The sequence below is a fragment of the Heptranchias perlo genome, chromosome 34 (assembly GCF_035084215.1).
Source record: "Heptranchias perlo isolate sHepPer1 chromosome 34, sHepPer1.hap1, whole genome shotgun sequence".
Lineage (NCBI taxonomy): Eukaryota > Metazoa > Chordata > Chondrichthyes > Hexanchiformes > Hexanchidae > Heptranchias > Heptranchias perlo.
Window position 1 is genome coordinate 6,137,949 of NC_090358.1, and position 16,608 is coordinate 6,154,556.

Consider the following 16,608-nt stretch of genomic DNA (forward strand, 5'->3'; position numbering starts at 1 on the left):
ATGAAACCAAGCATGCTGAATGCCTTCTTCACCACCCTATCCACTTGTGACTCCACTTTCAAGGAGCTATGAACCTGTACTCCTAGATCTCTTTGTTCTATAACTCTCCCCAGTGCCCTACCATTAACGGAGTAGGTCCTGGCCTGATTCGATCTACCAAAATGCATCACCTCACATTTATCTAAATTAAACTCCATCTGCCATTCATCGGCCCACTGGCCCAATTTATCAAGATCCCGTTGCAATCCTAGATAACCTTCTTCACTGTCCACAATGCCACCAATCTTGGTGTCATCTGCAAACTTACTAACCATGCCTCCTAAATTCTCATCCAAATCATTAATATAAATAACAAATAACAATCTCAGTCTTTAATGCCTGCGGAGCTGCTCATTGCAAAACTCATATCTGAAGTGACAAGACCCATTTTACTGATGAGTTTAAAAACTCCACAGTGGATTAACTGCGAGCAGGAAGGACTCGTGCCCATTTTGCTGCTCACCCGTATCTGGCCGGGTCCAATGTAAAATTTCTTCAGAATGTTTATAAGGAAGTTCTGGACTTCGTACCAGGGATAAATACTGTTGGAGCCATCTAAAACAATCACAATGTCCATGTACGTCTCACAACCTGTGGAGAGAAGCAAGTCAAAAAGTCAATGCCACGTCTTGTGTGTTGGTTTTTGCTTTTGCATGCTTTTCAAACCGAGCGTCTATTATTAATTCCTCTGACCGAAAGCAGATTATGCGACACAGGCGGAAAGCTGTGTTCCTTTAACTACTTAAGCAGGCATGCGAGCTGAAGGCGAGTGCTCGTACGCTGGATGGCGGGAGCGAAGGCTCGGGCACTTTTGAAGTTGGAGCTGATCTTGCAGCAGATCCCCGTGCTGTAGTAAGAGCTTCCGCACTCGTGGGACCAGAGGGGGCCGCAGGTCTGTGGAGAAAGCAGGAAGGGAAGAAGAAAAAACAAAACCTGAATGAGCACTTGGGCTGGAATTCTGACACTAATCGCACAGTCATTTCTACTTCGTAAACTTTTACAAGACGTGTCAGTCACCATTATACAAAGCTATGCAAAGCCCTGGTTAGAACACATCTGGAGCACTGTGTACAGTTCTGGGCACTGCACCTTAGAAAGGATATATTGGCCTTGGGAGGAATGTAGTGCAGATTCATCAGAATGTTACCAGGGCTCCAAAGGTTAGACTATGAGGAGAGATTACATAAACTAGGCTTGTATTCCCTGGAATATAGAAGGTTATGGGGTGATTTGGTTGAGGTTTTTAAGATTTTGAAAGGAATTGATAGGGTAGATAGAGTGAAACTTTTTTCACTGGTGGGGGAGTCTAGGACAAGGGGACATAACCTTAAAATCAGAGCCAGGCCATTCAGGAAAGAAGTTAGGAATCACTTCTTCACACAAAGGGTGGTAGACGTGTGGAACTCTCTCCCACAAAAAGCAGTAGACACTAGCTCAATTAATTATTTTAAATTGGAGATGAGTAGATTTTTGCTAGCCAATGGTATTAAGTGATATGGAGCCAAGGCGGGTGGATGGAGTTAGGATACAGATCAGCCGTGATCTCATTGAATGGCCGAACAGGCTCGAGGGGCTGAATGACCTACTCCTGTTCCTATGTCAACCTCAACACGGATGCTATTATTAGGCGCTGAATTTGCTGTAAGGGATATTGATGCACCTGAAATAAGCCAAGTGACCCTGTTGCAAGTATTTTTTCTTGGGTTTAAGCCTTTTTTGAATTGACCTGTAGGGGTGACACTAAGTTGCCCCAATGTCACCAAACGGTAACATAAAATTGTTCCAGCAAGTGCCCTTGGGCACCACCAGTACAATAACCAAACAATGAGTTCAAAATAAACAGACATGCCCGATGGAGCAACACAACACGAATAACAATTAAATTATAACATCATTGAGTGTTTAAAATACGTTCCACATTATTTGGGTTTAAAGCCTGCGGTTTTAATGGAGGGCTTTCACTATTACTATGAATGATGGGATAGATCCACCTCTAAGGCATTTCCTTGTTTTCTCTCTCTTTTGAGAGAAAGCAAGAGAAATACTGGTACAGATGCAACAACAACAACTTGCATTTATATAGCGCCTTTAACGTAGTAAAACGTCCCAAGGCGCTTCACAGGAGCGATTATCAAACAAAAGTTCACACCAAGCCATATAAGGAGGTATTAGGACAGATGACCAAAAGTTTGGTCAAAGAGGTAGGTTTTAAGGAGGAGAGAGAGGTAGAGAGGTTTAGGGAGGGCACTCCAGAGCTTAGGGCCCAGACAGCTGAAGGCATGGCCACCAATGGTGGAGCGATGAAAATCGGGGATGCGCAAGAGGCCAGAATTGGAGGAGCGCAGAGATCTCGGAGGGTTGTAGGGCTGGAGGAGGTTACAGGGACAGGGAGGGGCGAGGGCCATGGGGGGATTTGAAAACAAGGATGAGAATTTTAAAATCGAGGCACTGCCGGACTGGGAGCCGATGTGGGTCAGCGATTGTGATCCTCAGGAGAAAGGTCTGGAGATCGCGATCTCCCTGATGAGACGACCGCTGAGTACAAGAGTTGGTCGGCCTCCTTTTAATCTGCAGGGTACCTGAGACCGAGGTCTTCCCTCTGGCTCCTACCCAGTTCATAAGAGCAGAGCCTCATTGGAGTCTTGCCCTTGTGCAAACAGGCAAAGGATAAGAATGTTGTGCAGCATTAGCAGGTCTGCTCCCGCTTCTCATTTCATCCTCTGTCTCTACGGCTAGGAAATTCCTCGGAGCCGCTCCCGATCTGCGGGCGTTACTTTGCCGGAAGCATGATTCCGCCGCACTGCCATCGGAGTAATGCTGGCAGAACGGGAGCTGCTCCGAGGAATTCCCCGACCTGTGATTTTATTCTGGAGTAATCGTCAAGGAAAATGTTTTTTTAATTGGGTAAACAAATATGTAAATCTATATTCAGAGACTGTGACCAACTATCAATGAGAGGAGCTCCGTCCACACGGAGAGAGAGGCTGCCTGAGGTCAGTGCTAAAAATGGTCATTTTTTAATATGAGCAGTGAGGAGGCATCACAGCCCAGTCCGAGCCTAATGGGCACTTTTCAGAAGCAGTAACTGGTTTGTGATCAGGAGCTGGAACACTGTTTCTTCTCTCTCTTGGCCACGCACCCCCATCACCAGCCCGGCTGAGATCAGCTAACTTAGCACAGATTTTCTTAATACATCAACAACAACTTGCATTTATATAGCACCTTTAACGTAGTGAAATGTCCCAAGGCGCTTCACAGGAAAATAATCAAGTTAAGTTTGACACCGAGTCACGTAAGGAGATATTAGGACAGGCGACCAAAAATTTGATCAAAGATTTCACCCATCACTCCCTGTGCTCGCTGACCTACATTGGCTCCCGGTCCGGGAATGCTTCGATTTTAAAATTCTCATCCTTGTTTTCAAATACTTCGTGGCCTCGCCCCTCCCAATCTCCGTAACCTCCTCCAGGTTTACAACCTTCCGAGATCTCTGCGCTCCTCCAATCCTGGCCCTTGCGCATCCCCGATTTTAATCGCTCGATCATTGGTGGCCGTGCCTTCAGCTGCCTCGGTCCTAAGCTCTGGAATTCCTTCCCTAAACCTCGCTGCCTCTCCACCTCTCTCTTCTCCTTTAAGACGCTCCTTAAAATCTACCTCTTTGACTAAGCTTTTGCTCACCTGTGCTAATATCTCCTTATGTGGCTTGGTGTCAAATTTTGTTTGGTAATACTTGGGACGTTAATGGCGCTATATAAATGCAAGTTATTGCTGTTAAGCAACTCCCGATCGTAACAACACATTGTGTAAAAAATGTCTCCTCATCTCCCCTCTGGTTCTTTTGCCAAGTATCTTAAATCTGTGTCCTCTGGTTGCTGACCCTCCTGCCACTGCAAACAGTTTCTCCCTATTTACTCTATCAAAACCCCTCATAATTTTGAGCACCTCTATTAAATCTGCCCTTAACCGCCTCTGATCAAAGGAGAACAATTCCAGCTTTACTAGTCAACTGAACTAACACACACACACACACACACACAGAGCTGAAACACCCTGGATTAATGACAGCATTAGCTGATGTTGGTTCAGCTGCGTTACTCTGTCAGGAATCAGGAACCCTCAGCGTTTAAATAAATATTTCAACAAAAAAAAAACTGCAGGAGTGGATGGAAAGAAATGGCCTGTATTGAAGTCAATCGGATTTTGGAACCGGATCCGATGGTTCAGTTGGCAAAGGCAGCACCCGGGGTGGCACTGAGGGATACAGTTCTAGTAATGTGCCAGGTTCAGCCTCTGGTCCGTGCTGAGCCAGCTGCTGTCAGACCAAGGCCACAGTTTATACTGTTACAATTGGTTTCAATCCCCTTTGGGCCAGGGAGCGGAAATTCCAGCTAGGATTTCAGTTCCCGATTGTTTATCCATCGACTCCTATCGGAAGTTACATGGATGTTGGGGATTGGGCTTGGCTGTGATGCACTCGGTGGTGGAACAGCCCTCCAACATTCCCTCTCAAGACTTACACCGGAAGCAAGGTCACTTGGGCAAGTACCAGAGGGCATCTGATGCTCGTGGAACTGTTACACTAAAAAGAGTCAGCACTTTTAAGGAGAGGGAAAGAAAATTGGAGGGAATCTTGTTGGCAAGATTGTTTTGTTAAAGGAAAAGCACCTCATGAATAAGAGAGTAATTATAAAGGAATCAATATCATTGGCCGTTGTGGAGGAGTGTTTACAACAACGTTTATTTCCTAGAAAGACACTTGCCTTTCGATAGCACTTTCACATTGTTCAAAACCTCTCACAAGCCCTTCACACACCGAGGTGGGTCTCAAAATGTTGTGGCGATGGTGTGAAACGGGTAACAGCGAGTCGGCAGCCCGTGTTACATCTCTCCCGATGACGTCAGTGGAAATAAAGATCGGGAGAGATGTAAAATGGCTGCTGATTCGCCTGCTATACAATATCGCCACAAAGTCAAGATCTACCCCAGTGACCTTTGATATGGAGGCAAAATGGCGGCTTTTTTTTTTGCACCAGCAATTCCTGCAAACATCAACAAGGTGGGCGACTGGTTAAACTTTTTTTTTCCCCCCGGTGGTGTTGGTTGAGAGTTGGATGTCGGTCGGCACATCGGGAGAACTCCCTGCCCTTTGAGCAGCACCTTGGGATTCCTAACGCCCACCCGAACAGGACGACAGGACCTTGGCTTATTGTCTCATCCGAAGGATGGCAGTTCCAGCAGTGACTCCGACTGAAAACTACGTGGACGTTGGGCGAGGACAGGATCGGGGCCCAGCTGTGAGACCCCCCATGGTCAAATACAGCCCTCGCCAAGTATTGTTGAATTGTGGCCAGTAAATCCAAATGATTCTATAACCAGCTGATTCTTACAACCCACCCCCATGCGCTGCTGCACTGTAATTGGCTGATTAATCAGTTGCTTTCCCTCTCCTGTTACCCTGTCCCATTACTTAGTTAAATTAATTCTGTGACACTGATTTAGTCCCATTTGTTTAGTCTGGAACCAGTACACTAATTGACATTTCGAACAGCTGGATGGCTAGCACAGACAGATGTGATGGATAAAGAGCACGCTCAAAGTACCATGGATTTCCTGTAACAATAAAATTAATGGATGGGAAATTGTGTAGGCCAAAATCGGCTGTGGTGACCCCTAGCCTCTAATCCCCATATGAACCACTAATGCAAAAAGCTCAATGCTAGGCGTGTTGAATCATAATTTACCCCATAACGTAATTACTATGTAACAAAAGATATTAATGAATACTGCAGTAGCAGATTTATTTTGTCCATAAAAGCGTTATTAATGGATGCTGTAGATTACCACATTCATTTTTTTTTGTGAGTGCAACTATTTACAGTGTCAGCTGGGCTCAGAGATTTTTGCCTTTGAGTCAGAAGGTTGTAGGTTCGAGTCCCACTCCAGAGACTTGAGCACAAAACCTAGGCCGACACTGAGGGAGTGCTGCACTGTTGGAGATGCCATCTCTTGGGATGAGACGTTAAACTGAGGCCCCGTCTGCCCTCTCAGGTGAATGTAAAAGATCCCACTGCACTATTTTGGAGCAGAGCAGGGGAGTTCTCCCCGGTGTCCTGGCCAATATTTATCCCTCAACCAACATCACTGGTCGTCATCACATTGCTGTTCGTGGGATCTTGCTGTGTGCAAATTGGTTGCTGCGTTTCCTACGTTACAACAGTGATTACACTTCAAAAGTAATTTGTTGGGACATCTGTGGAAGGTACGTTATTAATGCAAGTTCTTTCTTTCCTTATAACAATATTTCAAAAAAACGACAGCCATTCCTTACCACAAAGGAGTGGTCCGTGGGGTTACTGGTTAAAGTCATCCCAAGCCGCATATTGTCTTTATGCTCCGACACGAAAGGGAGGGATACTCTTCCTTGTGTGAATAAAATAGCAGTAAATTAGATAAGCCTGAAACCAGCAGTGGTTTGCTTTAAGAGGCTCTTGTCCAGGGTCTCTCTTTAATTCCAATTTTCTCCCCAATCGCTCATCCAGGGATATGGCTAGGCAGTCTCCATTACCCACCCAAGTGACCATTACCCACTGCCCTCTATAGCACTATTGACAGGCTATTCGACTGTGGATGGCCAATCCTAATCCTGTCCTCACCAAGTGCACTTTTTGGCAGGGGGTAACTGGACGGTGGACATGAGCCAGAATTTCAGCTAATTCCGCCTCCCCTCTAGTCCCAGGGCACTGAGACCGAATGTAGCACCTTAACAGCATGGACAAAGAATTGTATCTGGGACCTTTACGTGGTTTAGTACCACACAATGCGGTGCACTTACTGATGATTCCATTGGGGGATTACTTGACTTAGAGTGTTTTGTACTTTCAACTTCTACAAACTGATGGGTGGCCCAGTGAACTAAGATTGGAACCTTGCAAAGTTACCGGGTCATTCATTTTGAAGAGGGATTTTTCAACACAGTTGACTGTTTTATGATTATCAATGACATACAATACCTAGATTAAGTTTCCCACATCCGTAGCTCGTCTGGTTCTTCACCGGACATCGGTATACATCTCCGGTCTTTTTATTTCCAACACCAGCCCATGGGGCACCAACTAGAAGCCTAGCACAGAGCAGGAGATAAAAACAGATTCATCTGGATTTGTGAGAATGTTGCGTAGAATTACATAGAATGTACAGCACAGAAACAGGCCATTCGGCCCAACTGGTTTATGCCGGTGTTTATACTCCACATGAGCCTCCTCCCACCTTACTTCATCTCACCCTATCAGCATAACCTTCTATTCCCTTCTTCCTCATGTGTTTATCTGGCTTCCCCTTAAATGCTTCTATGCTATTCGCCTCAACTACTCCTTGTAGTAACAAGTTTCACAGTCTAACCACTCTCTGTGTAAAGAAGTTTCTCTTGAATCCCCTATTGGATTTATTAGGGACTATCTTTTATCTATGGCCCTAGTTTTGGTCTGCCCCACTTTGAAAACACCTCTTTGTCTACCCTATCAAACCCCTTCATAATCTTTAACGGCCTCTATCAGGTCACCCCTCAGCTTTCTCTTTTCTAGAGAAAAAAGCCCCAGCCCGTTCAATCTTTCTTGATACGTATAACCTCTTAGTAAATCTTTTTTTGCACCTTCTCCAGTGCCTCTATATCCTTTTTGTAATATGAGCCCAGAACCGTGCACAGTGCTCCAAGTGTTTTCGGTGGGGTCGACTGCTTATTTCACTGGATCAAAGTTTGTTCTCTCAAAGGCACTTGATTATTAACACGATGCTGCATTTTGATATTGTGAAGAACGTGAGCTGCTTATAGGTGAGATCCAACCTTTAACCTCAGGTAATTGGCTGCTTGGTACAGGTTAAGAATTGGCATCGTGAATACTTTGGGCACCATTTATCCTGTGGCAAAGTGATGGTGAGTTTCCTGGTGGAGACATAAACCAACCTGTTCAGCTCGCTCAAACCGCAGTGGAGGATAACTTTAAATATGTAAATGTGTGCCCAGCAGGCTTTATGTTTGGCAAAAAAGTGCCCACCAATTTTGTGAGGTGGACAGAACTGCTCATTCAAGAAGTATGACGTGATGCTGTTTAATTGTTGGGGGGTAATTCTGACTTTGTGTGATGTTGAAAACGGGCGAAATCAGATCATTCGCCCGATATACGACTCTCCCGATTGACTTCAACGGAAATTAAAATGGGGAGAGAAGTATGGCGGGCGGCTGATCCAATATCGCCCGCATCCTGCCATCGCCCAAAGTCAAAACGTCCTCCATTGTGCCAATAAAACTACGTTCAGGTAGCTTGAAACAAGATTCTAGCGGGTATGCCCTGAATTTGGCACTAATTGGCAGTCTCACTCAGAGAGTCATCTCTGGTGTGGGAATTGGAGAAAATGACCCACTGGTGTGGCAATGGATGTTCTTCTGTAGTTTATTGAGGTACGTTGTAGAGGGAGCTTTACTGTGCATCTACTTGTGCTGTGTCTGACTTTGCAGTGTTTGATGCTGACACCTGAAATAGGCAAAGGTTCCATTCCCCACCTCGAGGGGCACAAAACTCATCATAAAAAATGATTTTTAAAAAACTCAGCATATTAGTAAGCTCAACTGGAGTCTAGCCCCATCAAAACATGGAATTAAAAACTATATTAATGGAAAGAGGCCCAAAACTGGAACAAAAATTATAATAGGAGATGAATAAAAATAATGATGTAAAATGAGTTTGGGCAGCTTCAGCCCAATTCCCGATGGACATGGGGTCACAACACATTTCAGATGGAACCCTTTAGCCATACAGTCTCAGGCTGGATTTAAACCCTGGTCCCAGAAGTGAAAGGCTAAAAAACTTTCAGGCTAAAAAAGTCTGCATGTTTTTTGCATTTGACTCCATGGGCCCGATTTTAACTCCCCCCACATCCCGGGCCTGGTGGAAGGCAATTAAAATGAGGGCAGTCACTTACCCCCCACTCTGATCCCACTGCTTTCCTGCCGTGTTCCTGCTGTTAACTCGCTCTTTTGAGCGAGCGAACTGGACACTCACAGGAAGGGAGCAGGATCCTTCTTTAAATATGCAGATCGGGTCCCGATGATGTCCCTGAGCCGGGGAGGGGGAGCAGTGACGGATTCTCCATTGGGCCAGACCTGCCGGGAGGGGGAATTGCAGGCCCAGAAGAGGCCCAGGCAGGTAAGTTATTACATTTTATTTTAGGTTTCCTTGTTGGGCCAGGAGTGCTCCTCGGGGCCTCACAAGTAAGACTTGGGCCTCCCTTGCTTCAGGCTCCCTCTCGATCGCGTACAAGGCACCCCCCTCCATCCTCACCACTTACCTGACTGCCCGGGGACCATTCCCACTGGTCCCCGGCTGTGGCCTCCTATTGCCCGAATTCCTGCTCCCGCCAGCCAGGTAGTGGATCTGGCCGGGACCGGGAGAAATTAGTAGAAAATAAGACAACATTTGTTGTATTTAGTGTACCTCACCAAGCGCACCCCTCACCATGCGTCCCCTTCACCATGTGTACCCCTCACCATGCGTCCCCTTCACCATGTGTACCCCTCACCATGCGTCCCCTTCACCATGTGTACCCCTCACCGTGCGTCCCCTTCACCATGTGTACCCCTCACCGTGCGTCCCCTTCACCATGTGTACCCCTCACCGTGCGTCCCCTTCACCATGCGCACCCCTCCACCATGCGCACCCCTCACAGTGTATACTTAGCTCTGGGGCTCGCACTCCCCCTTTAAAATCAGGGCTCATACCTCTGTAATGAAGGTGTAATATAGGTCTACGAGCCTCTGATCAAACATCTTCATAAAACAGCTACAGTTTCCCTTTAAGTATTTTTCCAAGGAAAAATGTTTTTCTCTAAACCAGACTGAGGCCCATCAGCAGTGAAAAGAAATCCTAATCCAATTCTCTGTTGGGAACCTTCCTCAGCTTTAACCATAATGACTTTCCAGCACAGTCTGGATCAACAGGATTCCGAATGAGAGCAGCTCAGGGCAGCATTACGCTATGTATCTTATAAATAGTTTCTGCTTGGCATTTGAAGCTAACTTAGAAGTTGAAAGATATATTTACAAAAAAGACATTGGACTCCATCGACTCAGCTGTGTAAATACAGTGCTGCCCAAACGAAATAACTCTAAGCATTAGAATGTCAACAGAAACCCTTATTTCACTTAAATAGCTTAGCAAGAAATTTCACATACCTCACTGTGTGTACCTTGCCATGTGTACCCTTCACTGTGTGTACCCCTCACCCTCCGTGCCCCTCACTGTCCATGTGCCTTGCTGTGTGTACCTTGCCATGTGTACCCTTCACTGTGTGTACTCCTCACCATCCGTGCCCCCCACTGTCCATGCCCCTTGCTGTGTGTACCTTGCCATGTGTACCCTTCACTGTGTGTACCCCTCACCGTCTGTGCCCCCCACTGTCCATGCCCCTTGCTGTGTGTACCTTGCCAGGTGCACCCTTCACTGTGTGTACCCCTCACCGTCCGTGCCCCTCACTGTCCATGCCCCTTGCTGTGTGTACCTTGCCATGTGTACCCTTCACTGTGTGTACTCCTCACCCTCCGTGCCCCTCATGGGACTTAAACTGTATTTTCCTGCTGGTTCAACAATTCAATTTCATCCTTTATTTTCAGCAAAGTTTGACATTTTTTTTTGAATGATGTCAGTGCTGGAAATGGAACAATTTTCCATGTGTAGAATTTCATCCAACCTGAGAAATGCGTTCCAGGTGCGACAGTATGAACTTGACATGCAGATTGTAGGAATGTAGAGTCAGTGTGGCTGGCCCCAGCTCTCAAATCCCTCAATCAATTTCTCTGACAAATATCGATCTGGCTCCTTTTGGAATTTGCCAACACTGCCCGCTTCCACTGCCCTCTGTATAAAGTAATGAAACCTTCCCTCTTCCGAGGTTGATTATGTTAAATGTATTATTAGGGTTTAATTTATCTATACCCCATACAATCTTAAATACCTCAATAAGATCTCTTTTATCCTTTAGTGTATACATTCCCAGTTTCTGTAGCCTCTTCTCTCATTTGACGATGTCAGCCGTGCCTCAGTGGGTAGCACTCTCGCCTCTGAGCTCTGAAGATCATGGGTTCAAGCCCCACTCCAGAGACTTGAGCATGTAATCTAGGCTGACACTCCAGTGCAACACTGAGGGAGCGCTGCATTGTCAGAGGTGCCGTCTTTTGGATGAGATGTTAAACTGAGGCTTATGAAACAACAACAGCAGCTTGCCTGACAATGGCACTAAAAGATCCCAGGGGAAAAAATACTTACTTGCTTCAAAGAAAAGGGAATCTCCTAGATAACCCCATACTCCTTGGTTATTTTGGACAATACTGTGGATTTATGGCTGTGGTACTGGTGAGAGCTTGGCTCTTGATCCTAGCTGTGATTAGGAATAATTATTGTTGGGTGGGACATGCCTCAGCTACATGTGGTTTCCACGTTCCTGTCCAACGGAGGAGCTGCAATCTGATTATCGACAGTTATAGAGTTTCAGACAGAGAGTGGGTTTCAGCCCCAACTGAATTGTGTCCCACCGACAATCTGCTGGAAACGACACATTTGGCCTGTGCCAACCCTTTGAAAGAGCCATCCAATCAGTCCCACTCCCCCGCTCTTTCACCATAACCCAGCAAATTTTCCCTTTTCCAGTATATATGCAAGCAGTACATTCCAGATCATAACAACTCGCTGCGGGAAAAAAATTCTCCTCATCTCCCCTCTGGTTCTTTTGCCAATTATCTTAAATCTGTGTCCTCTGGTTACCGACCCTCCTGCCAATGGAAACAGTTACTCCTTATTTATTCTATCAAATCCCTGCTTATCACATCTCCCAGAAACATGACATATAGCTTCACATACTTTGAGTTATTTTGGAGTACAATGATTGTTGTTATCAGGCAAATGCAGCAGCCATTCTCTGCACAGCAAGATCTCACAAAATGAATGTTTAGGGTGGTGGATGGGGTGCCAATCAAGCGGGCTGCTTTGTCCTGGATGGTGTCGAGCTTCTTGAGTGTTGTTGGAGCTGCATTCATCCAGGCAAGTGGAGAGTATTCCATCACACTCCTGACTTGTGCCTTGTAGATGGTGGAAAGGCTTTGGGGAGTCAGAAGGTGAGTCACTCACCGCAGAATACCCAGCCTCTGACCTGATCTTGTCGCCACAGTATTTATGTGGCTGGTCCAGTTAAGTTTCTGGTCAATGGTGACCCCCAGGATGTTGATGGTGGGGTATTCAGCGATGGTAATGCTGTTGAATGTCAAGGGGAGGTGGTTAGATTCTCTCTTGTTGGAGATGGTCATTGCCTGGCACTTGTCTGGCGCGAATGTTACTTGACACTTATCAGCCCAAGCCTGAATGTTGTCCAGGTCTTGCTGCATGCGGGCAGGGACTACTTCATTATCTGAGGGGTTGCGAATGGGACTGAACACTGTGCAATCATCAGCGAACATCCCCATTTCTGATCTTATGTTGGAGGGAAGGTCATTGATGAAGCAGCTGAAGATGGTTGGGATTGGTAGAGTGAGGAATTTGCCAGGCCATGAGGTTACAGATTGTGCTGGAATACAATCCTGCTGCTGCTGATGGCCCACAGCTCCTCATGGATGCCCAGTTTTGACCTGCTGGATTTGTTCTGAATCTATCCCATTTAGCACGGTGGTAGTGCTACACAACACGTTGGATGATGTCCTCAGTGCGAAGACGGGACTTTGTCTCCATGAGGACTGTGCAGTGGTCACTCCTACCAATACCGTCATGGACAGATGCATCTGCGACAGGTAGATTTGTGAGGACGAGGTCAAGTAGATTTTTCCCTCGTGTTGGTTCGCTCACCACCTGACGGAGGCCCAGTCTGGTAGCTATGTCCTTCAGGACTCGGCCAGCTCGATCAGTCGTGGTGCTACCGAGCCACTCTTGGTGATGGACATTGAAGTTCCCCACCCAGAGTACATTCTGTGCCTTTGCTACCCTCAGTGCTTCCTCCAAGTGGTGCTCAACATGGAGGAGGACTGATTCATCAGCTGAGGGAGGGCAGAAGGTGGTAATCAGCAGGAGGTTTCCTTGCCCATGTTTGACCTGATGCCATGAGATTTCATGTGGTGCGGAGTCATTGTTGAGGACTCCCAGGGCCACTCCCTCCTGACTGTATATCACTGTACCGCCACCTCTGGTGGGTCTGTCCTGCTGGTGGGACAGGACATACTCAGGGGTGGTGATGGAAGAGTCTGGGACGTTGGCTGAAAGGTATGATTCTGTGAGTATGGCTATGTCAGGCTGTTGCTTGACTAGTCTGTGGGACAGCTATCCCAATTTTGGCACAAGTCCCCAGATGTTAGTGAGGAGGACTTTGCAGGGTCGACTTGCATGGTAATGCAACATCTGTATCAAAGTGACATTTCCATTTCTGCAGCAGTTGTTCTCGTGACCTTTGTGAGTGGGACTGCCAATGTTGATAGCAACTTGTGCCAAGTTCTGCACTCATTTGTGCTGTGAACTTGTACCCACCCACCAGAAACGGAACTGGATACCCAAACATAAGACACTTACAGCTGGCAGGAGGAGACTTTCATCCAGTCAGCCTGGGCTGGATTCCAAATCCCAGATGTGAAAGGCTAGCGTCTAACCCACTGCATCACTCAGTCCGGCTCAGTGGGGTAGCTTCAATTTCACATACAAGTCGTGTGCACTTTAAACAGGGATTGTGGTCATGTCAGCCTTCAAACGACCCTTCTCTCAGTGAGAGTGCGTGGTGTTTCAACCAGTTCCATCCATAGGACCCCGGTTCTCATGTTAAAACGGGCCTATCAACTGAACAGACAGGCACTTCGGTTTTCACCAGGCAGGCAGGGTTAAAATCCCCCCTCATTGCTCTTCCAACTACGTGCAACCTACCAGTTTAAAGTAAATGAGTTAACAGCTGTGTAAAAATAACAGGCGAAGTACAGTAATAAGTTAAGCGCTTATATTTAAACTTTGCTGCTCTGAATTTGCACTCTTATTTGTACCATCACTGACTCAGATTATGTGCAGCTTACAGATGGGAACGCTTTTGTTTTTAAAGCTCTTGTAATTGTTTTCTCAAGACATGACAATCGTCCAAGAATTTGGTAAAGAATAGCAGCAGAGCAGAGTGAAGCAAAGCGCAACCAGAATGCAACTAGTGAAGAGAACTGAAGCCACTGCTGCTTCTTGGCTTCTCTTCCATGTCTGACCTTTCCTGATCAGACACATAAATCAGGCACATAACGGAACTTGGCAGCCACGAGAGGGAGGGAAGAACCTTCTTTAGATATCCAAAATGAGAGGTCAAGTATCACTCGCTCACATGGAGCGTGTTGCGAGACAAATAGAGCCAGAGAATTGTACTTGCTCTAAATGACAGGGAGCACTTTCTCTGAGGTTGGTAGACTTAAATTGAGAAAGCTAGATGAAGGGTGTAGGGCCACAGTGTAGATCATCATCCAGAATAGGAGAGGAGACAAGGGTCATCGAGAAGCAAGTCAATGGAAATAACGAGATGTAAAATGGACTGTCGACTCGCTATCATCCATTTCACACTATCGCACAAAGTCAAGACCTGCCCCAGTGACTAGGTGACGTCAAGCTGGGATGTGAATGCCTGTAGATTGCGGGAGGGAGGGAAGACTGAAGGAGGTAAGGAATTCCACAGTTTTGAGGTTCTGGGAAAGAATGAGTTAAAATAGGACTCTTAATGTCAACACACAGTGATGATGCAGGGAGGAGGAAACGTTTTAAGATGGCATAATTTCAGCTTAGGAGGAACAAGAGAGAAAAGTTCAAAAGAGCAATGGTCCCAGTAGTATTGATGAAACAGAGACAAGAATGATTGCAACAGAGAGAGAGTCTGCTGAGAGAATTCCACATCAGTCAACAAGCTCTTTTTTATACATTGCGCAAGAGTGAGAGATTAGTGCTGGAAGAGAATAAGTGAAATGTGACAACTGAAGGACAATAATTCCAAACAAGAATCAATGACAGGCTGTTGGATCCTCTAAAACGTTTCTGTGACATTGTACGTGAAAATCCAGCCAAATGCTAATTTGGAAAAAAAGCTTTCATTTGTGGTATTATTTTGCTAATTAGTAAATGAACACTGTTTCTTAAATGTTTTAAAAGTAGTCATGCATCGTAACTTGTATAACTATAATTTGCACGATAGCAGGCCACATTATAAGATAACAAGAATCTAAATGGGTAAACAACTGGGTTAAATAGCATATAATAAAAATGACACAAATGGATTAAGTAGTGCATTCGCAGAGGAAACTAAATCCCAAAGTCTTTTAAGAACAAACAATTTTTATAACAAAGTAAAGCCACATGTTGAACGTTCCCAGCGTTGAACGTTCCCACTATTTCTGGGGTCACATTTCTTAGAGTGACACATGGTCAACGAGATCTCTAGCTGATGTGGAAGGAGGTGGTCAGCCGGGTTGGAAGCTACAGCATTCAAATTTACCTTGTTTATTCTCCTACTCTTTTTAACCTTTGCTGGTGTCCTGTATTATGGGCGTTGGCCCATCACCTTGGTTTCTCAATTAAAGAGAAACAAAAATAAAACTTGCCGTTGTTTAAAAAAAAACTAATTTGGTTTGGACTCCGCTTTAAAGTTATATCCAGTTAATCTCTTCAGCCCTCCCTAAGCTGCCTGGGTTTGAATCTCTTAACCAAGTATTCTGATGTCACCTGGGCCTCTCTTCACAAGGCCGATGTCTCCTTCTCTCCAAGATATCTCCCAATCTATGGTGCTTTGCATCACCTCAAAAGATAATGACAGATGTAGGAGGCCATTCAGCTTATAAAGACCACCCATTGCAGCATCCAATTGATTCTTAAATGATTCCATGATTTTGCCTCCACTAATCTATCTGGGAGTCCATTCTGTGTATTGATCACTCTTTGTGTGAAAAAGAGCTTTCTGTTATCAGTCCTAAATATGCCTTTTACTAGTTTGTAACTTTGTCCCATTCACATAATTTACGTTAAAGTAATTTTCAGTATTTACGTTTTCCATACCTAATTAAAGATCTTATATACTTCTATAAGATCACCTCTCAGACATCTTCTTTAGCCCTCTTGTCTTTGGGTCAGAAGGTTGTGGGGTTAAAGCCTCACTCCTGGATCTGAGCAGATTAACTAAGTTTACACTCCAGTGCAGTACTGACAAAAGTGCTGCACTGTCAGAGGTGCCGTCCTTCGTAAGAGATGTTAAACGGAGGCCTGCTCAGGTGAATGTTAAAGATCCTATGGCATTATTTGAAGGAGAGTTCTCCCTGGTGTCCTGACCAATATTCCTCCCTCAACCAACACCCATATAAACAGATTAGCTGATCACTTATCTCATTGCTGTTTGTAGGATATTGAACAAGCAAAATGGCTGCAATGTTTGCCTACATAACAATTGTCCCTGCGCTTCAAAGTAATTAATTACAGGGGTGATTCTGCAACCCTGCACTCCCTGTGGAGAAAGTTGAATTTAAAGGTAGCATGGATTGGAGAT

General features: G+C 45.6%; 1 protein-coding gene across 1 annotated transcript in view; it reads right to left on the reverse strand.

Annotated features, from left to right (window-relative positions):
* LOC137301577 (integrin alpha-11-like) overlaps window positions 1–16,608 on the reverse strand; it is a 104,449-nt gene that overhangs the window by 76,671 nt on the left and 11,170 nt on the right. The window contains exons 3-6 of the mRNA XM_067971131.1: window positions 7,050–7,159; window positions 6,368–6,459; window positions 819–933; window positions 503–630 (exon numbers count right to left, since the gene is read on the reverse strand). Coding sequence (XP_067827232.1) covers window positions 503–630; window positions 819–933; window positions 6,368–6,459; window positions 7,050–7,159 — 445 coding nt within the window. The remainder of the gene's footprint in view (window positions 1–502; window positions 631–818; window positions 934–6,367; window positions 6,460–7,049; window positions 7,160–16,608) is intronic.